The sequence below is a fragment of the Solanum tuberosum genome, unplaced genomic scaffold (assembly GCF_000226075.1).
Source record: "Solanum tuberosum cultivar DM 1-3 516 R44 unplaced genomic scaffold, SolTub_3.0 scf00147, whole genome shotgun sequence".
Classification (NCBI taxonomy): domain Eukaryota; kingdom Viridiplantae; phylum Streptophyta; class Magnoliopsida; order Solanales; family Solanaceae; genus Solanum; species Solanum tuberosum.
In genome coordinates, this window is record NW_006239070.1 from 1,195,390 (window position 1) to 1,220,573 (window position 25,184).

General features: G+C 34.1%; 3 protein-coding genes and 1 non-coding gene across 5 annotated transcripts; 2 read left to right on the forward strand and 2 right to left on the reverse strand.

The window, feature by feature from the left end:
- Positions 1 to 653: 653 nt before the first annotated feature.
- LOC102593911 (rRNA-processing protein UTP23 homolog) lies at positions 654 to 5,997 on the reverse strand. Of its 2 annotated transcripts, none has more exons than XM_006352211.2 (8): positions 5,893 to 5,997; positions 5,139 to 5,329; positions 4,917 to 4,997; positions 4,677 to 4,797; positions 3,453 to 3,755; positions 2,576 to 2,647; positions 1,616 to 1,725; positions 654 to 941 (listed from the first exon to the last, which is right to left on the reverse strand). In XM_006352211.2, exons 2-7 carry the CDS (start codon positions 5,327 to 5,329, stop codon positions 1,639 to 1,641), a joined length of 855 nt encoding a protein of 284 aa, XP_006352273.1. In that variant the 5' UTR covers positions 5,893 to 5,997; the 3' UTR covers positions 654 to 941; positions 1,616 to 1,638. The 2 variants fall into 2 exon arrangements, with proteins under 2 accessions (XP_006352273.1, XP_015166345.1); XM_015310859.1 differs by lacking the exon at positions 5,893 to 5,997 and adding an exon at positions 5,781 to 5,857.
- Positions 5,998 to 7,669: 1,672 nt separating this feature from the next.
- LOC102594241 (AT-hook motif nuclear-localized protein 5-like) lies at positions 7,670 to 14,389 on the forward strand. Its single transcript, XM_006352212.2, has 5 exons — positions 7,670 to 8,622; positions 10,341 to 10,408; positions 11,281 to 11,412; positions 13,275 to 13,436; positions 13,806 to 14,389. The coding sequence occupies exons 1-5, from the start codon at positions 8,163 to 8,165 to the stop codon at positions 14,019 to 14,021; spliced, it is 1,038 nt and encodes a 345-aa protein (XP_006352274.1). The 5' UTR covers positions 7,670 to 8,162; the 3' UTR covers positions 14,022 to 14,389.
- A 626-nt stretch (positions 14,390 to 15,015) lies between these two features.
- On the reverse strand, positions 15,016 to 21,732 carry LOC102594579 (protein QUIRKY). Its single transcript, XM_006352213.2, has 3 exons — positions 21,617 to 21,732; positions 19,315 to 19,356; positions 15,016 to 18,279 (listed from the first exon to the last, which is right to left on the reverse strand). The coding sequence occupies exon 3, from the start codon at positions 18,216 to 18,218 to the stop codon at positions 15,213 to 15,215; it is 3,006 nt and encodes a 1,001-aa protein (XP_006352275.1). The 5' UTR covers positions 18,219 to 18,279; positions 19,315 to 19,356; positions 21,617 to 21,732; the 3' UTR covers positions 15,016 to 15,212.
- Positions 21,733 to 24,586: 2,854 nt separating this feature from the next.
- Positions 24,587 to 24,657, forward strand: TRNAG-GCC (transfer RNA glycine (anticodon GCC)). The gene has a single exon. It is a non-coding gene; the product is annotated as a tRNA-Gly (tRNA).
- The last annotated feature ends 527 nt before the right edge of the window (positions 24,658 to 25,184 follow it).

A 25,184-nucleotide genomic window follows, 5' to 3' on the forward strand; every position in this document is an offset into this window, starting at 1 on the left:
TACCTTTTTTTTTCATATTCATATTTATATCCTTTGCAACAATTGTTGGGACGGACTTTCGTGGAAAATGAAAAAACCCTTTATCGAATTGGAAGCGATATAATATCGAATTAAGTTATTTGCAATAATGGGTAACTTATTTGTGACAACTAACAAACATATAACAAGATATGATAGAATAATAAGAGTCTTTCTACCTTTAACCAAACATCTCGTATTTGAATTTTGAGAGTGGAATAAGAGATATTTTCTTGTTAGTGGGTACTATACGACACAAATCTGAATTAGTCAGATCACAACTGTTAGAACTTAGAATTGACATTAATGCGTTTTCAACTTTCATCATTTTCTCTTACTATATAAGAGAGTTACGTGTTTCGGCAAAAAAAACTTTTTAAAAATTATTTCTTTTGTTCTACTTTAATTTAATTAGAATATAATATTATCAAAATTATGAGATCCATTTTAGCTATGACTTTTAGTTTTAAATTCACATTCTTTAATTATAGCCTTATTATTTTTAATGTCGGCAATATTTGTTTATATCTTGCAACTATTTTGAGTAAAAAATCAACGATCGATAACGAAAATAACCACAATTATGTACATCTTAATGGGCCACTTCACATTAAATTTGCGCAAACAAAAAGTAATTAACTTAAAAATCTAAAAATCATATTAAAATTTAATGAACTTTCTAATTCTATCTATATCGCATTAATTAAAATTAAAAAATAGTAGATATTGGGCCCGTACTAGCACGGGAACCTATGTCTAGTGTTCTTATAAGGGCAAAATTCATAGAAAATTCAAAATTGATCACAATTAGCAATAGACCCTTGTGTTCTCATAATATTTGTTGTCTTTCAAGTTAACACTTCCTTTGATAAATATAGTGTTTCCTCTGGAAGATTGTACTATGCTTGATATCAAAATTCCTCCTGCAAAAGAGACATGATTCTCAGAGATTCCATATGATCTAAAATTAATCAAGCATTTAACGTCAATGAAGTGGAAGGAGAAGCGTGAGATCTTGGGTTCAAATCTCACTAGATAGCAATGACACCAGGTTATATACTCTCGTATGCCTAAGCTTTGGTAGACAGAGTTATCCGATACATGTGCTGGTGAGAACAAACTCGTAAATATCATACGTAGACAAAAACAAGAAATGGATTTAGTTGAAGAAGCAACACTTCCAAGAAAGAAAGAAAGAAACTCATGATCCATTCAAATCAACCATAATCAAATTTTGGAAGTTGTAAGATTAAAAGCAGTAGATGGCAACAAACACTAGGTGGTTTTCTCACATATGCCTAAGCTTTGGTGGGCAGAGTTGCCGAATAAATATAACAGTGTAGACCAACACAAGCAAGTATTTAGTTGAGAATAAAGAAACTCTTGATGCATTTAATATCAACCATTGTCAATTCTTGGAAGTTCTAAGAGAAAAACAGTAGATCATGTAAACTCTAAAGCAATTAGCAATTTCTACATTGTACTTGACGTTTTTGCGAAATAACTGTGTCTTCAGTTATATGGTGCTCTAGAGAAATTTATCTCATTATGATGCAGCATCAGCATTTCACTTCTAACTTTATAGATCATCATTTACCTGATATTACAAAGCCTTCAACACTAAGCATTTCCTTCAACAACATTTTTGCGCGACCTCTTCCTTGATCTCTTCCTGCTTCTCACAGTTCCCTCACCATTCTTGTTTTCCTGCACTTGGAACTTCCACATTCACCAAGAGGAGAAAAAGTTGGGGAGATAATACAGTTTATTACACTAATTCAGTGGCTTAATTACCAGGAGGGGGAGCAACTTTCACTCGTGCCTATCAGATTTATCTCCATGGTTTTCCTTCATTTAGTGGTACAAGAGTACTAATCTAGACTTGTAACAACTTCTAATCTCCATTGTTTGTAAATTCCAACTTTTAAGAAACTCACCATAAGTCATATAGTATAAATATTGTTATATAATAAAGTATTTGTTGACTTAGAATATTCTATCACTATGCCTAGATAGTTGATCAAATTTGCATCTTTTTCTTTTGAACCTTATTCAAGTTTGAGAAAGTTCTATATTTTTCATGCTTTTAATCTATTAGTCAATGTTTATATTATTAACTAAAAACTATCAGCTGGGTTTACACCCGACCAATAATAAATACAATGGCCAAACTCACCAGTGCTTTCATACACAGGTTTTAGTCCTAGTGAGACAATTTCCTTTCTTATGATTTTAGGTCTACCTCGTTCCCTACTATAACCTTCAACCATCAATGTCGCACCTAAGAGAACTACTATGCGTGAGGTATAATTCACAACGGTCATAGTGCATACCATCTCCCCGCAGATATTTATAGAGGTCAAGCGCTATAGTAATTAAACAGGTGAATAATACAAGAACTACTGACAAATTTTACGAGGCGTTGCACGTAGACGTTCTTTTTTCTCTCTTTAACAAAAGAGTGGTGAGACAGGCAGAAAAGAATGAATACCCTTCATCTCTATATGAGAATATATTACCCAGCTCGACTTCAGTTACTTGAGAAACTTAATCTCACCTTTCCCGAGGTCGTAAAATTTGTATCCCCAGACTTCTTTTTCTTCTTCTTGACAGAGAGTGGATTTGGACCCTGTAGAAGGGAAGGCATAAACCATAGAGTCACTCAGGAACATGTTTAGCTAATCATGCATTACGTCAATAACGTCCATGCAACATATATTATATAAGTAAATATGGTACCGACTTAATCAATTTAGAGGAACAACAGGCAAAACAATTTCCTTACAACATAATACTTAGTCTATGTCATTCAATCTTTTTCAACTCAAAGTTGGTCTACTTATAAGAAATAATATCCCACTTATACAAAAAAAAAAAAAAAAAAAACCTCTTATTTCGAATATATGTCCAGCCATCTAGCGTAGAGAAAGAAAAAACCTTTGGTTCAGAGCTTAAGGAACACAATTTCCACACAAGCTAAAATAAAAGATACTTAGCAATCTAGATGAACAAAATCATTCTATATGAATCAAGCAACTTTCGGAGTAACTTTTGTATCCTAACAATCATTCATGAAATGACACACATAGAAGTTCCAGAAAACCTCTTTTTATTAAAATCATTATGGTTTCTCAAAAGTTCGTGTCACAAACCAGCAAAAGCTGCATTTCCTAAGAATTGGCAAGGATGAGTTTTGTAGCCCATGTCTTTCTACATTTACCTGTCACTAACTTAATGTATTCTGCTTTAATAAAATGTTTGTTTACCTATAAACAGAGAGAACTTTTAACTAAGGCATTGAACATTAACGTGTAATGTTACACATGAAAGTGGAGAATTTGTTCCTAAACAACAATATTTTAATAGAATGAGAGAAGCAACGAGTTAATTTTAAGTTATGCAAGGGAAAATAAGAAAATATTATGAACCCTAACCTTAGCTTTCTTTCTCTTGAAGCGAACTTTATCCTTGACATCACTTCCATTCCTCTTAACATTTGTATTGATAATCTGAACCTGTGAAACATCATCTATCTTTTCCTCTGATGCATCGGAAGAATCCCCTTGTTTGTCATCGGACAATCTCCTCTTTTTGTTTTGTCTAAGCATATTGTACTCCAGGTCAGTCATATGAAGACGTTCTTCTTCAGAAGATTTGGCAAATTCACGTTGAAATGATGATGGTTGTTCGAGAAATAATGCATTCCTCAGACCAAAAATTACGGGCACACCAGGTATCTTCCCGGTTCAGGAAAAGAGGAAACAAAGGTCAGAAAAAACAGGAGAAAAGCCAGTTGGCATATACATAATAAATTGTTCTCCTAAATGTTGGAGGTCTTTCAGGTTCATTTTAAAGCAACTCCTGTTTGCCCAAGCTTTTGAAATATCCTTATTTGAGAAGTGCTTTTTGTGGTAAGTGCTTTTCGAAAAAGTAATTTTGGAGAGTAGAAGTGTGTGCTTAGTTAATCAAATTGAAAAGCACTTTTGTCAATATTAGAACAGCAATTTGTGCTTGGCCGTGGTTTCAGAAGTGCTTTCGGAAAAAAGCTATTGTTTTCAGCTTCTACTGCTATTTAAAAGCACTTAAAACTTTTTTTTCCCTAAAAAGTATGGTAACCTCAACCCTCTAAAATACGCACTTAGGAAATAAATAAGCAATTTTGACTCCCTAGAAGCTTGTCCAAACAAGCTATAAGATTTACAGATACAAAATAGATTCTGGTCACTCCATCGCGAGTACATAAACTACCATTTAAATTGCCAAACAGTGTGGAACTGTTAATCTTACCCCCTCGCCCCCAGAAGGAGACAGAAATATTTTACAGTTTTATCATCTTAGTCCCACATGCTAAGGTCAACTGGTGAACCACAATATAGTCCTGTAGATGCACAAAGATCTCTTGTTTTTACCACTTCCCACAAAAATCTCTTGTTTTTACCACTTCCCACTTAGATAGTTAAAAATCTTTTGACTACTGACAAAAGTCAGAGATTGCAAGTTTCGCATTTTAAAATGGATGCAACACTATTACACTAAGTAGCTGCCGAAGATTTTTCTGACAAGACATCCTAGAATATGGGATTTTTCCAGTTCACATGTTTATATGACTGATATTACAATATAGGACATTATAAATCGAGGAAAGTAAGTCCAAATACCTTTTGAAGACTTCTACGCAAATCAGCATCTTGAGTAGCAACAAAAAAGTGTTCAGAATTTTTCTCCCCAATAACTTCAGTTATGCAATCTTCAGCACTTTTCCGCGTCTCATGGTCGCATCTGCAACAGAGTAAGATTCAAATTATGTGGCATAACTCAAAAGAATGTCCTGAGAACTGAAGCAACACACATCCTGCTCTTGAGAAGAGCCAGCAAGAAGAAGAGAATAAATGGCTAACCGTGCAGTAAAAAGGTTATTAGCTGCATTCAGTGCTTCCTGATAGGAAGCACCAAGGCTCTTCAACTCCGCAAGAACACATCTGCAAGCAAAGAGGACAGGAAGTGACCAAACAGTTTAAAAGCGAAACATATTTAGCTTGTCCTCCAAACTCGTGCAAACAAAGTTAGATCATGTAAAAGACCATAGCATAAAAGAGAAAAATGGAGCTGTTGATATAAACCTTGTGGTAAATAGTTTAACTGGGGCACCTAGAATATTTGTCAATGCAGTATCAGCAGGTGTTATGCGATTAACAACGAGATGATGCACAAATGTTCCATCACAGAAGATTTTAAATGGCTCTCTAAACCCAAAACAAGCTGTGTAAAACCTCACAGCTCTCCTATGCCGCTTCTGCTTTTTCACCCTCATCTGTCAGCAAGCAAGAGAAAACGATAAAAGAAAGTTAAACTTCAACAGAAAAAGATAAGCAATACGGATGAAGCAATACAGCAAGTTTTATTCAATAAAATTTTAAGAAAATTATTTATACACAAAGGGATATCTTATTTGATAAATGCATCCATAAATTGCGACAACATACACTGGTAACTTATAAGAAACTGAAGGAATTTTCAACTAAAGAACACTACAACACTAGTAGTAATAAAATAAAGAAAAACTCTAAACTTGTACTGCATCAAAAAAGAAAAAGATATCCCTTCTCCAGGCTCAAACTTCAAATTCATTACTATCAATATATCGAGATTAGAGAAGTCATATCATCAATTTCATTAGTATTGAAGTTTACGCACCAAAAGAAAAAACCAAGCACAAGCTAAATTACAGAATTCTACATGAATGTAAAAGAGTTACAATGCAACTTGAGCAAGTAACTTCTTGTAAGCTGTTGCAGCAAGCACATAACGAAACAGAGAAATTAAAGCCTGAAAAGGAGAAAAATATGAAGCAAAAGAGAGAAGTCAGAAGATTACCTGGACCGGTGAATCGTCAACCGACGATAACTGCTAATAAAGGTGATGAGCGACGATTTGAAGGTTGACGGCAATCGGCGTCGGCGATTAGGAAAATAAAAACCCTAGAATTTGCTGAATTGGGGCTTTTTGTTTATTTGTATATGTATATATTACATTATTACTTACGGGTCATGGGAATTTTGTGAATTTGGGTTTAATCATTAATGGGCCTAACAATACTATACACTATATACACTCCATATATATCTATCAATAGATAAAATATTTAGACAAAAATAAGTATATTGTATATTTTTTATATAAAATATATAATAACGTGATTTAACTATTCTTATAGTTATTCATAAGCAATAGCACAAAGGATTAGAGCACGTGGTTACGAATCAAGATTTCGGAACTTCAAATTCCTCCTCACCCACAAAAGTAGGCATTGTATCATGTCTTAATTTTTATGTGACTCTTACATGACATTTTAATAATAGAATGTCGTAAATTAATCAAAACTAAACCAAAATCAAAATGATGGGACAACGTAAAATGTTTAATTTTGATTATACAAATTAGAATAATAAAAAATTTGATATTATATAAATTTAATAAAATAACCGATTAAATTGTATAATTGACGCTCCTATTATTAACTATGTTAAAGTAGTCCGGGCTCATTTGATTTGAAAATAAGTTGTTTCGAGATTTGTTATTCCATCCTTAATGTAGAATAAAATAACAATATATTCCTCGAATAAGTTATTTTGTAATTTTATTCAGGTTAAATTTGAGGTAAACTCATTCTAAAATTAATTATCTCTTATCTCTCGTACTAAACTAGTCCTAAAAGGTTATATATAGATTCATATTATATATGATGTATCTAAATGTTTGGTGTAAAGAACTAATGCCAATATTTTTTTTGCTTAATTTGAAACTTTGTTATTTTCAAAGAGCTTTTGATTCTTTCTCCTATCACTCTATTATCCCATTTTTAGTCAAAATTTTGTTATTCAAACTTCCAAAAGCAATTTAACCTAAGGTCCCGAACTCTCAATAAATTCATCAAAGTACAAAATAGACCCTAAAGAGAGATAAAGAAAAAAATGTCTTTGTTTCCCTTCTCTCTCCTTTGATTTTTCCCAAGAATTTGTAGTACTAATAGTGTCAATATTACAAACATGTTGTTACTTAGGTGCACCCAACTTAGCCAACTGTCCACCAACGAGCCCCTCAAGTCAAAAACAATCTAACATCTTGTTTGGATGGTTTTTTTTTCACTCGAGGTTCGATATCTGTATTAGAGCTCGACTAAATTTGAATTACATATTATATTATATTGTTAATTTAAATGTAATATTTATTTTGATTATTATTTAAATTTTATTGTATTGTATCGTTTAAATTCATAGTTAGTTAACAATGAAAAATCCCACTTTATGTAACGATTGACTTGGTGTGATCGCGTCGTTATCTTAATATTTTATTTTCATCTTAACTTTACTTATTATTCAATAATTATATTTTATCATTTACTCCACTTTTTCATAATAGCTCTATCTTGTACCTTATTATTTTTCTTTGTCATTCAAATTGTTAATATATGACATTATATAATGACAAAGAATAATATAATTTATGTAAATAATATATTTATTAAGATAATACAAATATGATATAATATAATATAATACGTGTTACTCTATCACTTGACTTCTATTGAACCCTCTCTCCCCCCATTAGTTTATAATTATTCTATGGTCTAAAAAGAAATTGTCTGTGTCTACTCCTTTACTTTAATTCAAAAGGGCTCAAATTTTCTCTATTTCATTGCGCTTTTGTCTTACCCTCACTCCCTCTCCTCTCTTTCCCAAAAACTCTCTTCCTTCTCCTTTTCTCACTTCAAATCTAGGGTTTCATTTTCTCCTTTTCTTTTTTTCATCTTTGTTGTGCCAAAGAATTGTATATCAACTTTTTTTACTTAAAACTACAACTTGGGTTTGTCTTAAAGCTATAAAATATGTGATCTTTTGGTTCAAGATTCAATTTTTAGCATTTTTCACTGTCTTTTCTTACTTGGGTGTGTCTCTTTTTTCACCAGCATTTCCTCTTTTTTTTCTTCTGATTATTAGCTTTTTTCTTCATTTCTTGAAAACCCCACTTAAGCCTTTGTTAGTTTGTTTACTAATTTATGTTAAAGTTTCAATCTTTTTGTGTATAGAAGCATCAAGAATCAGTTTTTTTTTTTTTAGTTTTAAAAGTTTTTAGTGAGTAAATGCATGGATGGAAGAGAAGGGATGGTGCTATCTGGGGGTGCTGCATATTATCTCAACAGAGGGATTAGTGGGTCTGGTTCTGGTGTTGGTGGTGGGTCTGGGACACCTACAAGGGTAACTACCCCACCTACTTATAAGTCCCTCTCAAACCCCAACATTTCAGTTCAGTCCAATGTAGGGGGAGGAGGTACTTTGAGTTCCACATACCAAGTTGTTGAGAACCCATCACCTCATTTTTCTCATGGTATTAATATGACTGTGGCATCTAGTGTTTCACCTGGTAGTGATCCAGTGAAAAAGAAGAGAGGGAGGCCAAGGAAATATGGTCCTGATGGGTCCAAAATGTCATTAGGACTGTCACCTTTGTCCTCTACTCCTTCAACTGGTTCAATTACTCCCGGGCCTAAGCGGGCCAAGGGCCGACCTCCTGGAAGTGGATGGAAGCAAAAATTAGCTCCACTTGGTATGTTTCTCAGTTGAACTTAGTGGATTATGTTTTTTTTTTTTTAAATGTGGTGTAAATCATATGACGTGAGCTTGAATGAAGAAATGGGGATTCACATAGATGACTCCAACTTATTTGGTACTAATGCTTAGTTGTTGTTGGTGTAAACTTGTAAGTTATGTTGCTCGGACTCTTAAAAAATGCTGACGAGTGCGTGTCTGATCCTTTAAAAAAGTGCAGTTTTGGAGGATCCAACACGGGTGTGACAGCATTTGTAGAGGGTATGAGAAAACATAGCTGATGAGATGTTCTGTCTCATGCTATCTAGTGATAATTTTCTGGGTTGTTGTGCATTATTATGTGAAAGATTGTCTTGGTTCATTGATGACATTCTCACTACCTCCTCAGTATTTCTGAGTAGTTAGGATTTTGGACTCTATGATATACTTATTTGTCTATACTACATCATAAGATAAATAACTTTTGCTTGTGAAACCGATGATATACTTTCATATTCTATATTTGTGTTCTTCATTATTACCTAGGTAGGAGTAAGGTCTTTGTGCACCTATCCTCCCATGACCTCACTTTGTGGGATTACACCGGCTATGTTATTGTTGGTGGTGCCTCTTCTAGTGAGAATCAAGGCTCGCAGCCCAGGGGTGAACCTACGTTGTAGGTTCCGGGTGCTCGAGCACCCATTAATCTTGACACGTAACTTGTAAAGCTAGACAGAAAATATTTAAAAACTAATATATGGAACGATTGATTACCCATTAACAATAAAATGTGATAGGCGCATTGGTTCTGAAGTTGAATTTTCGGCGCTCAAAATGTGAGAAACGAGGATTCGAATCTCGGTTGAACTTTTTTCCTTAAGAGAAGGCTTGTTACTACTACTTACTTCTTATAGTACTAAACATTTTCTCTTGTTTTTTCTTTCTTATCAATCTTGGCCCTTTTTTCCGGTAACATTTCAATCTTAACCTTTTGTTTTAGTTAATTTTTCCCATTTTTTAAATCTCCTATATCTCATTTATTACAACTAAAGCTTAAGCTTTAGAAAACTTTAGAGTGTAAATATTTGTAATTGTAAGCACGCATGATATGATACAATTATTCAATATCTTCTTAGTATGAAAAGTCGTTGAGAGTCGTACTGACTAGAAGACCTTTTTTTTTCTATAAAATATATTAATATTAATCGTAATTTGCTCAGTAATTTGAGACTAGAAATCTTATTTGTAATAGTAAGATTTTTTTTTATTTTCAAGTTAATTAAAATAATTATGCATTTATATTAAAGAGGGAGTACCCATGATCTTAAAATCCTGGATCCGCCACTGTCTCAGCTTGAATGTTGTTTACAATGAAAAAAGGGAATATAATCTTATAAGGAATCCAAACTCAATTTTACACCTATGGTAACATGTAACATCCCGGCAAAACAAATTTCTTTTGTTGTATTTCTTGGGATGGTGACACTTGAATGATGCTTTCTGCCACTTATAAGGTCTTAATGCTATTTGACTTCCACCATCGACCCCCTTCTTTTGTAAAGGTTAATTTTTCTTTTTATTATGATTATCTTGTCTGTTGGGGATGTTGGGTGGCAATGGTTCTCACTAAGTATTGATAATTTTTCGACTTGGATGGTTAAGTTTTCCAATTGTAGTAATTCGGAAGATGGACCAATAATTGAGTTTTAGTTCTGAAGATTGAATTGCTCACTGCAGGTGAATGGATGAATACTTCAGCAGGATTGGCTTTTACCCCTCATGTTATACACATCAGTGTAGGAGAGGTAATGTCCTCCCTCGTTTTGCTTCCGATTTGCTCGGACTCTCCAAAAATGCTGCTACACCCATGTCAGATTCTTAAAAAAATGCACTTCTTTTGAAGGATCCGATCATCACAGTTTTGCTTATATAATCTGTTCTTGCACATGCTGCAAAGATGGTTTTTGCAGCCATCTGGTAAAGTAGTGTTATCTGTTTTACTTTGTCGATTTGTACATCTGAAATCATGCTATCATATATTACCAAATCAGGCACGTGAGTGAATGAGAATTTATGTGGGATATTACCATGTGATCAGCTTCTATACTTATTACTATCTGATACTTGATTTGATGCGTATCTTGCTGTTTTGCTGTCATATATTCTTGCTATCATGCTTCAAATTCTTTTCTTTTTTGTCGAGCCGAGGTTCTATTGGAATAGCCTCTCTACCCCACAACGATAGGGGTAAGGTCCGCATACATCCTACCCTCCCCAGACACCACTTGTGGGATTACACTGGGTATGTTGTTGTTTATTACCATATGATCAGCATCAGATGAAAAATTGAAGTGCTTTGTATGATTTCTTATAAGTTCATGGTTCCTCCATTCTCACTTGATATTGTTTGGAAGACTTTTCCTTAAAAGTTACTCAAAGGGGAGAGTTCTTAAGCAGAAATGGGATAATATGATAGCAGTTGATAAATTGTAAGTTAAAAATCGTACCCGCGCCATCAACATTTTATATTAGTCAAAACTTCTGCAGTTTTGTTTGACTGATTTTGAAAAACATGCTTCCTACAGCCTATTTTATTTTGTATTATGCTTAATGCACTTACTGGTGTTGCGTGTTCCCTATATGCAATATGCATGACATAGTACCTTAATGTCTGTAGGATGTTGCAGCAAAATTACTGGCGTTTGCAGAACAGAGGCCTAGGGCTTTATGTGTCTTATCAGCTAGTGGGTCACTTTCTGCAGTAACATTACGGCCTCCTACAAGTTCTGGTTCGACTGTCACCTATGAGGTTGGAGTTCTTTGGCAAACGCAACTTTGTTCATCTGACATGTCTAGGGTTTCCTGTGACTCATTTTATCGTCTGCACAACACTAATAATTCTTCGAGCTTGTTAAGCACAAGCAGTGCAATATGATTTCATCATTCAGTTGCTACTTGATCTTTACTGTTTGATTTGATGTCAATCGTTTAATGAACATACTCTTTTATTTTGTAGAGTATGTTATTGGATTTTATAGAAGTGAATTTGAAATATTTTGGTTGTTTAGAGTCCACCATGTACATACTATATAGTTTTGATGTCAAGTGAACTTTTGCATAGTTATGTCACACTGGAATTCTTACCCTAAGATTTTGATTATAGTGTATGATAGGATTTGACCCTAAATCAGAATTTCTTGAACTCTCTCCTTTCCTGAGCATTTTTGGTGGATGAATAGTGTTAGGAATGGAAGCAAGGACAAAGGTTGTTCTGCACCGGAGAAGAGTCTTGAAGGCTGATATAGGTGTTATATCAACCCGACCTCCAGGGTTAGAGATTTCAAAGTTGAAATCTTGACATCTATTTAGAGAGTTTCTCCTCCTTGGTACTCCTTCACAACCCTACTATATGCACAACATCATCACCAAGGATAGCATAGGTCTGATCCTGCTGCAGGGATAAACGAGGGAAGAGCAAAATGGTCAAGAAGAATAGTTTGTTTTGTGTGATACGCCAGAATTGCATTGTAGTGAGGTGCTGTTCTGATTTGGTCTTTTTTTTTTTATGTCTTCAAACATCTTGTATAGATTTAAGTGCCTGCAATTGTTAACGTCCCATTAGTTTTCGTGAATCTCAACCCAAAATTCTGGGTTGATAATATTTTACTAATTTCCTCAACACATACAATAGTAAGAGCATGACTTTAAAGTTCATGTCAAAGCTCTATCCAACTAATATTATGTTTTAGCCAAACAGAAACATGACAGACCTCCTAAGATCATGCTTTCTAACACAATTGCCTCTTTATAATGCTTCCATTAACTTACAAAGTCATTAGACTTCAAGTGTTCAGTTTTCAATTTTTCACAATTTACTACCTTAATTTAGTGATTTTGCAGTATACTTGTTTGGTTGTTCAGATAAAATCAGCTGATGTGTTATGTTCTTGTTCAAATGATTAAAAACCTATGGGCCAGGTGTATTTCTCTTGATAAACCACCCCTAGTTCTTAAATGCTTCAAATTGAATTTACTTTTAAAATTTTGACAACCGAGAAATCCTTGGTTGGTGCACTGTAAAAAAATCGGTGGATATTGGAGATGCTCTTCTACCCTTCTCCACTTAAATACTTGATTTTTGTTCGTGGCAGAATTCTAACTCGTAACACACGTTTAACTCACACATTATACGTTGTGCAAAGCCTATTAACCATGTGGAATTGGACTTTGAATGCCTAATAGTCGATTCATCCTAAAATTCTTAAGGTTGATGTTGACGATGTAGTCAAACTTAACAAGAATATTGTGTTGACCATATAAAGCAAAACTAACAAAAATTGAAGAAGTAATTTTTAAAGATCAATTTTGTAGTCCCACAATTTTTCCTTTATTTCCATGCTAGAATTGTTATTTATATGTACATGCATACATGCTTTCCCTTATATATTCGGAAGTGATTCTTGTCTTCTTAACATGGATCATGTAGGTGAATGTTGATGTCAGCTGAAAAATGTATTTAGCTACTAGTTTTTTGTCAACTCTAAAATTGTTCTTGTTACCTTTTGCCAGTTTGCAGACTGTTTATCATTTCGTTGGGAGTCTTCTGCCCCTATAGAGTGGAACTTGTGCTTTGACTTAACTGAGATTCAAATGTTTCATCATGTTGTGCAGGGTCGTTTTGAGATACTTTGCTTGTCTGGATCGTACTTGGTCGCTGAAAGTGGTGGTCCACGTGATCGCACGGGTGGTATAAGTATATCAGTTAGTAGCCCTGATGGGCATGTACTCGGGGGTGCTGTTGGTGGTAGGCTCATTGCAACCAGCCCTGTACAGGTAGTGAAGTTGCTGTTGTTATAATGAACTTGCTCCTGTCATAATTAGATTCTACGAGTTTCTTACCTTCTACCTTTGACGTGGAGATCAGAATTACTCCCTCCATTTCAATTTGTTTGTCTTACTTTCCTTTTTAGTCCCTTTAAAAAAGAATTGTCTCTTTCCTTTTTTGACAACTCCTCAATTCTAACTTCCCACATGGCATGTGTAAGATCACAAGATTAAAGGGCATTTTGGTATGTTTGCATATCTTTAGTTAATGACCACAAGAGTCATTACTTGAACTCCTTGACAAGTAAAAACCAAGCAAATAAATTAAAATGGAGGGAGTATCTACGTGACGAGCAAATAATTTAATTTTGTTTGCAGGTGGTTGTGTGCAGCTTTGTATATGGTCCCAAGGTAAAGAGCAAACCAGAAACTAGTACCAAAGGCAGCGATGAAGAATCTGCTGAAAAGTCGTCTATACCGGTTAATGCTATGAGTCAAGATCCAACTTCAAATTCAGCTACTGGCATTTGGCCTCCGATTTCAAGGCCTGAACTAAGAAATTCCCAGCCCGAGATTGACCTGACACGTGGATGATTATTATGATTTGCTTCAATGGACACATGAAGACAGAGTTTGTATATATGTGCTGTTGTTGTAAATGAAATGCGGCAGGAGAGATCAGCTCGAGCCATTTAATTAGCTCTGCCCATCTAGTAGAATGATGGTTTGTGCTAACACACAATGTAACAAAAGTATCCTCTTTTTAGGTTCTTTAAAGTAGCAAAATGGTGTAGAAGATGGTGTTGGTGGAAGTTAGATTGTAATATTTCTATTTTTAGAAGGTTAAGTGTGATGATGGACCATATGTCATTTTAGAAAAATTGATGAATGAACTTTTTGCCTCATTTTTTGTCACTACATCTGTCTGGTGCACTAATTGGCAAAGCAAGAAAAACTTTGAAGTTTTGAGATTTTCTTTGATATAAATCTCTCTTTTCTGTTTGCTCAATTTTTGCCATAAGATTCTTGCAAGGAAAGATGTTACATTTACTAGCATTTTACTCGTCCATGTTGTTCGAATTTTTCAGTGTGTGTTGATTCTTCAGAAGTAGTGTTTTTTTGATAGATTTGGTACGAGGGGTAATATTCTTGAGTCTGAGCAACACAGGACTAATCCACACTTAGCTTACAGCAAAATTAAGACCATATAAGTTGGACAAGAGTGAAAGATGCTGCTCATACCTTTTAAAATTGTAGTAGTTATATCCGTGTTGGATCTCAGCATGTGGAGGATCCGATACATACTCGATGATATTTTTGAATAGTCTTAAAAGTAAGTATCTTTTGTTTCTAGCTTATTATGTTTTCACTCACATAGATTATAGATAATTATCGACCTTTTGAAATAACTTCCTTTCATATAAGTCTATATCGTCCGATTCAAAGATTCAACATTTAGTGACAGATTATCAAAAAACTATGTTAGCTACATAAATGCTATTTAACGACATATTAACATCAGTTTCATAGCATTTTTATTTTATTTTTTTGTAATGATAACCAGCTTGAGATTCATGTATCCCCAATCTTAGAAAAACAAAAATGCACATTTAATATAATGATACATATATAAATCATAATAAGGAAAAAGGTTGTAGGAATGGGTTTTATTATACATATAGATGTAGCAGGCCATCCAATGCCCGAGTTCAACAAAAACAACTACGCCTCAATTCCCAACAAATTGAGATTGGCAATATGAATCCTCACTAGGACCTCAACAATTTACAACATACTATCTGTCCTAGCAGGCAGTCGGCGGAAGAAGTTGGCAGGCACAGAAGGCAGCCTATGGCGAAATCTTGGATGTCTCATCATGAAAATGCCTATCAGGGCAGCAATTACCTGAAATGGTGTCACATACATGGCCAGAGCAGCAACAAGGCAAAATGTGACAAAAAGGGCTGTGGCACGGGGATCACGCCAGCTCAGCAGTGACTGGAGGCGCTCGCCTTGTGTTGCAACGTCACCAACAACTGTTTGAATCCGTCCAGCCACGCTCCTTAGACGATCATACCTCATTCTCACCAATTCAGGGCTACGACTAGTTGGGAACGTGTCAAACTCTTCATCAAGCTCGTCGGGGTGCACTGACTCAGCTTGTGATAACTTTGTGTTCATGTGAGGAGGGTACCTAGGCCGGTAACGGTAATTCCACACTCCTATTAGAAACATGTAAAGGAAAACAGTTGGTAAAATAAGCTCAGGAAATGACACGAGCATAAGGAAGAGAACGTGCACAAGGACTGTTGTGATCGGGTTCTTCCACATGCAGATATCTCCGAACCATTTGGCTGCTGCGAATAATCCCGTGAAAATTGACATCAGGCGGAAAAAATTTGCCTTGCTACGTCTCATGCTCCATAGGTGTGAGTCTACATCAGACATGTACTCAACCACCTCCTTCCTCAACGGGGGTTCTGCTCGTCCCAGCCGCATTGCCACTATGTTGACCGCTTGGTGTCTTAGCATGTCAAGTTGCATCACAGTGAAAGGCCTTACATAATGCATTTTTGGCAAAAGAGGACACGAGTATTTGTACAGCATGTTAGCAAATGATGTGCACGTAAAACGTATTGCCAAATGCAGCTCTCCCATCTTCTTAACACCAGTAGGATGAAGGACCAGCAACGGATATGAATGTGTGTAAACTCTGCCTGTTTCAAGTGTTGAGATACGAATTCTTACCTTTCCGACCTTTAGGTCTTTGGTACCATTTGAACCTTTTTCTCCGAGTTGGGTGTTGTCGAGCACACCAACAGTGAGAACTGTAGCTGGATCAAAAACCTCCCAAGTGTACTGCTCATTGTACTTTGGACAGAGGTTATCAACAACTGTTCGAGTTCGAATCCATTTATGACCATACTTTGCTACACAATATGTATTTGATGTCCCCTTTCCATCTCGTGTTTTCATAGGATGAAGTCCCACAGCATTTAAGACTCCGAGTTCAAGAACCCCAATTGGTGGCCTCCACAGTTGCTTTGCAGTTGGGCGAAGATCACTACTGTAATGAGTGGATTCGTCAAGGACATGATAGCCTCCATCAAGACAGACTCGAAGATGAAGTCTGCTCGAGAATTTCTCCTTCTTAAGTTGATCAATATCCACAACCACAGGCTTTTCCAGATTAAACCAACGAGAATGGATCATTCTATCGTCAGCACGCTTCTCTACCATGCTTAAAGGGATGATGACCCTCCCAATGATCTCGTCTTTCCCTGGAGCCACACGATCCTCTACTGTGAGGACAAGGTTGTCTTCAAATGGCTCTGCAGCAACAAACAAGAGATCTTCATTCCAAAGAGGATTGAACGTTCGAGCCTGAACTGGCTTAGTTTTCAAAACTTGGTTTCCTATTTGTGCTTTCACATAAGTGTCGGGGAAACGAGTTTTGTCTGTTGGCACCAAGTCTTGTGCCTCGACAACATTAACACGGACATACCATAACCGGGGTGCATGATAGACTTTTGAACGTATAAGAGTGGATGCAACTGTGTCAACGGATAGAGCTGCATCAGAATGCCATGCATCAGGATACGCTTCGTCTGCTTGTGTACCGATCCAGACAGCAAGCATGAGCTCCCCCTTTATCTTCTCTCCTTTCTTATCTGCAAGCCTGTACCACTCTGGAGCTAGAGGACTATCTGGTGGCACACGCATGGGGACTTCATTGAGGTCAAATCTGCACAGGCCTACGAAATCATCTTTGACAAGATCCTTGTCTTTGACAACAACTTCAAGCACGGATGCCTGCATCCTCTCCCGAGAAAAGGCGAATACTACATTCCACATAGGATTTTGATTTTTCTCAATGTGCTTTGTAATTCCTTTGTAATTCCCAATTCTGACTTCAACGTAAGGATCCACACTCCCTGTAATATCCATCGCAGGAAGCTCACGAGCCTTAACAACTCTAACAAAAAGGAAGTGCATTTTCTCAACAAGATCATAAGTACAACCAGACATCCTGTCTGTACGAATAACACGACCACCCACAACTCGACCCCCACCAAGGAATGGGCTTGTTTCCTTTAGTGCATAATCAACGGGTTGTGCCATTGTGGCAGAATGCATCCGAACAAGCTGTGGTGGAGGCTGTGGTTCTGGAACCTTCATTTCCTCAGGTATGTATCTTGCTCCTTGATGAGGCACAGGAATAGCAGGAGCTTGTTGTTGCTGCTGCTGTGGGTGATTTGGATTGGGAAGATGATGGAAGGTGTGTCTCACTTCAGATCTAGGAATTTTCGGAGCTGAAGTTTGAGCTGAATGGCTGTGAACCTGAGTATCATTGGCTGCGGAAATAGGTGTAGAGGACTTTATGGACGGATCGTCAATAACATACACTTTAAGACCAAGCTCTCCCCTCACACGTGAGAAGATACTGCGCTTCTCAAGAGGATAATGCAAGACAACAGCATCCGAATAAGGTACAAAGGAAGTCCCATTGATAGTAATCTTTCCAAGAAAGGACCTGGACTGAGAAGCTCGAATATTGTTATAGACATAGGCGTCAAGAGTTAGCATATGGAGGTTGGAAGGGTCAGAGATGTTGAAGTAGAATGTTTCATTCCACACAGGACTCAGATCTTTTTCCTTGATGGTAGTGCGGAACCTCTGACCATCAAAGTAAAGTTCCACAAAAGAACTCGAAGAACCTTGACCATCTTTCGGCAAAAGGTTATGTGCACCAACAACTTCAACACCTAGCTTCAGATTGTTTAAGATCATCTTCGGAGATTATCGTTAAGAATGTGTCGAACCAACAGAAACTAAAGACGGGCAGCAGTACCTGAGAGATATGGAGCAAAAAAAATTAAAATTACTCTGTATCTCCGGAGGGTGAGGCAGATAAAAAAATTTAATTGGAAGAGAACCATTCGGCGAAAAATGCACCACATTAAAATGAAACCAGACAGGGTAATCATTCAGTGTTCAAATCTAAAGACAACATCTTAGGCATCTAATCTTAATGCACATCTTAATATTAAGATGTTTATTCATATTCAGACGTCTTAAGCTTAATGGAAACAAAGGAGGCCTACAATATCCAATTCATACAATCAAAAAAGAAAAAATTAGCTTATTTGACTCATTAAGCAACAAATGAGATTGAACTATAAACTGATCTTACTTAATCAGCCAATAACAACCATAAACAAGTTTCCAAGTGAAGTAACTTATGATGTAATAGGGGAGCGAATGGATTCTGAAAATCGGAAAACAATGTACTTTTCGTATTTCTTATCAAGGTAATTGTTAAGTACTATCGATGTCAGGAGGAATTTAACTATGAATTTTCATAGGTATAATCGGAAAAAAATATGTTCTTCAATTTCAAGAAAAATCTAAACGATCTGGTACAGATTACAAGAACCTTATCAGTCAACGATATCACAAGTTGATCAACTTTACGAGATAAGTTCACACAAGACGGAAAAACCAATGAAATTATGCTAGAAAATGATCCTCGAATAGAGATGGATTTTGAATGCAAAAGAAGCACCACTAAACAAGAATAACCTATAGCATCGTTAGACGCAATAAACAAGCACCATTGAACCATAACACAAAAAAGAGACGAGAACAACAACAGCTACTCCTCAGTCCCATACAAGTTGAGATCGGCTATATGAATCCTTACTATTCCATTTAAGCTCAACTCATGTCACCGTCATAAACTAAATAAGACCATAAAAAAGAGGGAAAATTCAAAAAGAAGCTTCAAATATAACCTAGTCCAGGAAAACAACCATATTTTCAACATCCGCATTTCCATCCTGTAATAAAATCACAAAAATGGTAAAAACATAATGTTGAAACTTACCAAAAGCAGAAGAATTTGCACTTCTCTAACTCAAAGACAGATCTGCAAAATGCAGAGTTTAGTTAGTACTTAACAGTCTTCGAATAACTTCAAACAATCAGATCATTGTGGAAATCATTAACAAATCTAAGTCAAAGATACTTCCAACGAGTAATCCGATTTAAAAATAAAGAAGAATTAACCTTAGCAGTCGCTCATACAACCGCTTAAACTAAAAATAGCCGACTAATGTATAATATGTGTACAACAATATTTAATTTATGTTTACCGGCTAAAAAGAATAAACAGTAAATCTAACTGACTATTTGTGCAAAACTCTCTAAAATAAAAGACGTTTGAATTCCCAACATGGTGAAAATAATCATGCAGACCCTATCTGAAAAGAACATTTTCAAACCTACATGCTACCACAGGAAAATCAACAATAACAACAACATATCCAATGTGATCCCATAACAGGTGGTTTGGGGAGGTTAGGGTAGAGTGTATGCAGACCTTACCCCTACCTTACGGAGAAAAAAAGACTTTTTTTCCGAAAGACGCTCAGCCACAGAAAAATAAACTCAGTATCAATAAGGCCTACCAAAAAAAAACAAGTATGGTCCCTTTACTCAAAAACTCACTTAACATAACCAACAACTAGACAAGATTTAATCACTCATCAAACAATCCACAAAATCATTCTATTTGCATACTCTCACCTTCTTTTTTAATGACACTTTTCATCTAAAAAACTAAAGATATATGATAATTAATTATAAAACTGAAAAGATGTAGTGTGAAACTAAATTGAGATTAATAAAATAAAAAAGGTCAACTATCTTTGAATACCATGTGCTAGTCAGCCAAGTGTGGAGATCTACAAACATTATAATATAAAACTAAAGAAAAAAAATTAGAAAAATTCATAAAGCATGCTTGAAGTTAAAGTTCCTTAAAAATAGCTAAAGACACATGGACTTGTCATATTCAACTAAAAATCTAACCATAAGCCACTAAAATACATAAAGTTCATTGATCTTGACAAAAAAGTGGAAAAGGGAAAAAGTGGTAATTATCCATATATGTAACTAAATTACAAAAAGAAAGGCCATAACACTTTGATGCAAACAAAAAGACTCCAACTTTAGGATCAATTCAAAGGGATGAAACAAAATCCTACAATAATTACATTTCAAGATTTCAACTTTTGGTCAAAAACAGAAGATCTTTGATATTTTATTAGTCAAAAGTAATACATAAATACAAAATAACCAAAAAAAAAAAGAAGTAAACTCGAGGGAAATGAGTACTAATGAAGGGAAATTAAAGAATTCATGTATTTGGGGGGGGGGGGATTAGTGAGCTTTTCTTGAACAAAAATTAGCATAATTATTTTATTTTTTTTTGGCAACACAAATCATGAAAACAAAAGGCAAATTTTGAATTTTTGAGCTAGTGTTTGACTATAGATTTTTCAAGTAGTTTTTGAAAATTTATCTTCAAAATATGTGTTTGACCATGATATTTGATCATATTCTGAAAATGTGACATTTGAATTCAACTTCACATAAACTGGCTAAAACTAGTCTTTGGGACAAATTTTAAAAAATCAAGTAAAATGTATGTCAGACACAACTCAAACTCAATTTTTCAAGTTTCAACAACCAGGAGCTAAGAAAAGCACCAAACTTGAAGAAGGATGAATAATAAAGTTTTTTTCTTTTTTTGCATCACAAGTCATGAAACTCAAAAAAGCAAATTCTGGGCATCTAATTTAATGAAGAAAAAAAATGATATATGAGCTTTTCTTGAAACAAATGAAAAGGGAATTTAACTAAAACAAACATCTAATTTCTTGTTCTTCTTCTTGAAAATCCTTGCATTTTTTTGGAGCAAGGCAAGTGAGCTTTTCTTGAAACAAATATAATTAGCATAATAAACTAAATCTTCATTTGGCATTACAACACATAAAACTCAAAAAAAAAATTAAAAAATTATGGGAAACACTCTAATTTTAGTTTTTCACATGTCTAAACCACAAGATTAAAGCACATAGATACATTCTTGTTAATTTTCTTAAACTTCGTGTCAAGTCAAAAACAGATAAACAAATCGAAACAGATAAAATTCTAATTTCTTGAGCTTGTGCTTCAAAACTCTTGCATTTTGAGGTAAACCAAGTTGAGCTTTCATCTTTGAAACAAATATTAGCATAAAAGAGTAATCTTTTTATTTTTATTTTGACATCACAAGTTATGAAACACAAAAAGAACCAAATTTTAAAGCATTAAGAAGAAAAAAAGAGAAAAATAAAGCATACCCTTTTCTTTAAAAAGCTTAAATCTTGAGATTTCACCACCATTACAGAGTTTCAAAAGAGAAAATCAAGAATGTATTTATGAAACTTTTTTTCTTTTTTTGGCATTGATGTATATAGTACATTATTGTTGTGTGTATATATAGATTTGTGTCCAATACAAGAATTTAATGGAAGGGTAAGGGACTCATGTGATTCAATTATTATTTTTTTAACAAAAAAAATAAATAAATTATTATATCTCAATTTACGTGATACTTTTCATTTTTCGAAACACAATTAAAATTTGACCAAAAATTTATGTATATATATACTTCATTTATTTTTAAATGAAATTTGTTGAGAGCATACTTTAAACGATTATTTTGAACTTATATCAAACTTAAGGGATCATTTTAGTGATTTTCTCTAAAGTGATAAAAAGATGAATTTCACATAGCGAATATTGAGATCGAATCGACACACCATCAAAAAAATATAATTCAGTTAATGGAATTGTTCCTTTTTTAATTGGAGATTTCGAATTCGAGTTTTAACTTTTCAGAATGAAAAAATCCTTGATAAGAAGCACTTCCCTTAAATGAAGCTCAATATTACGCAAATTGAAATATAATCAAATTCTAATGCGGATATTAAAATAAAAAGTACAATTGAAGTGACACTTTTTTCGAGGGTTAAAAGAGGTCCACAACTATTTTGTACATACAAAGTTGTCTGTTTTATTTGAACAGAAAAAAGTGCACATGCAATTGATATGAAGCTGCAATATTTTTTATTTTTTTTAAAGAATCAGCATGTCGAATAAAATTAGAAAGCCAATAAAATCAAGTCATATATCAAAATGAATAATTAAAGGTTAATGAAATATATGCTAAAATTTTAATAAGAAATCAGCGAGAACTCGTGAATCCAATGCCACAAATTATTTTACAAAAATATTTAAGCACTCAAATATTTATCTATAAGTTCTAAAGATCAAGACAAAGATTCAAAATCGAATTTCAATTCCTCAAATTCAAGTACAAATCAAAATTTATTATCTAATAATAGAGCTTACAAAATCCTTTTATTGGTAATAGGTCCAGTTAAGTAATGGTCCTAATGGATATCTATCTACATGGTCCCAAACTTCCCATGCCTTAGTTTTGGCATTTTTTTATTTTTAATTTTCACTTGATGTCTGGCATCGATATTAAAATTTGACTAAATTTGATTTGCATCAAGAAGTCTCACATTAAGGAGTAAACTCTCTCTAATAAAGGTAATTTCATATTCAGGAAGAATCGACGGTGAAACCTCTTATTAAGAATGAAAGAGTACATATCACTCCACCGCAATTCTTATTAGTAAATAAATAAAAAAAAGTCCCCATCACCAATTATCTTTTTATGTTGGGCATTGTGATGAAATATGGAGTTTGATCATGGGAAGGATCACAAGGGGACTTGGGAATTGACAATTTAAAATGCCAATACTATCTATTAAATGTACATTCAGATTAACATTAAAGGCCTGTCACATGGTCCCACATTTACACATTTATCGAGGCATCTTCTGTAATTTACTGATTCGACTAATCTAAATTCAGGTGAATGAAATTTATAATGAGGTTATTTAGTTCATAATAGGATTATCCTATGGTTACCACTCCAAAATTATAATTATAATCTCATATTCTATATAAAATGGATCGATCTTAGCTAATATAAATAACGGAGCATAAAATAAATACAATTCCAAATTTGTTTATCGAGATTAGTATTCATGTTGTGGTAACGAAATGAGATTTAGGTGAAAGCTTTGCTTAATAAAATTGTATTCATTTCAAGATTTGAATTCGAGATTTCAAATGAAGGCATCTCATCACAATGCATAATACGAACTAGTCATGATAACGAAACAACCACTAGATGAAGCGTTTCTTATCTGAATTGTATTCATTCTTAGTTTTGAATACGAGATATCAAATGAAGAATGGAGGAATCTTATACATCTCATTATAACACATAATACGATTTAGTCCCTGTAACAAAACAATCTCTAGATGAAACATTGTTTATCAAGATTGTATTCATTCTTAAATTTGAGTGTGAGATTTCAAAAGAAGGATGAAAAAATCTTATACATCTTATCACAATACATAAGATTCATTCAGGAAAAAAATTCCTCACCAATTTTTTTTTAATTTCTTAAGCTCAATATCGAAATTTCTTATCATGGACAAAAAAAATCATATATATCCCACCACAAACTTTAACAATATTATTAAAAACTGGCTCCTCAAGTCCTCTTCTCACTGATTTAAATTAAAATTGTCCAAATACCAAATACATTCATACAAAATTAATTAATGTATGGGTAGTAATACTGTGTCAAATATATAAGGACACCATATTGATTTCATGATATATATTTTTTTAATTGCTATTCTAGTTGTTTTTATGTATATATTTTTCACAGTTAAAAACATGATGAATTGAAGTAATTTTCTTGTATACTCTAAAAATGTGAATTTTAGCTCAAAAATGAAAACAAATCAGCGTTTGAATAAACTGAAAAATAGATATATTGACCATAGAGTAAATTTTAATTTAGTGTCTTTGCTGTTGTATTTTCATTTAATGTATTGAAAAATACATATTTTGTCGGTTCTTTTTAATATGACTTTTTCATTTCGTATTTCTTTTTTGAAATATCCTATCGAAAATTACATCTCTATCTAGCAAGATAGCTATTAAAATACATTCTATCTTTTTCAGATCTCACTTATGAAAATACACAATTATGAAATGTAATGCTTGCATTTGATGTACTTTTGATATACTTTCATAATTTATGTTATTTTTACCACATAGTTCAACAATATTATAATTTACTTCAATGATTAATTAAGTAAATCATCTATGTTGAGAGGAAAAAAAGAAAAGAATTCGATTAAATTATATATTTTATGCCTCCTACATTAAACAAGTAGCACCAGTGGTCTAGTGGTAGAATAGTACCCTGCCACGGTACAGACCCGGGTTCGATTCCCGGCTGGTGCATTTAGAGCTGTGATGAACTATTGCACAAATTGTGAAGTTGGGTCTTCATAGTCATCTGATTCAAATGATGAAATGTAGTATATCTGAGCTTTGTTTTTTTGTTTCGTAAATGCGTACGTGTTTATGTTCAAAAGAAATATATTTTTGAAGAATTCGATACGAGTGTGACAACATTTTTTGAAAGTCAAAAAGCGATATAGGTAATTAACATAGTGGATTTACTTGATTTTTGTGTACTTCCTCTTTTATTAGGAGGAAACTAATAAACGTAATTACAATTCAATAAGTTTTTCTATCTACGTACCGAGGATTGATAAGAAAAAGGTGTGCATTAGAAGATAAATCAAGACAGTTCGATGCATTAAAGCTTGCGCTATATGCAGTGTTTGAGGAAGGGTCTGACCACAAGGTGACCTCCTCCAAGGCTCCCCTTCTTGAATTAAAAGATATATAAAATAATATTCAATCTTGCATCAAGTTTATAAGGAAAAAAGTAGTTTGTATTTGTAATAAATAATCTAGTATTT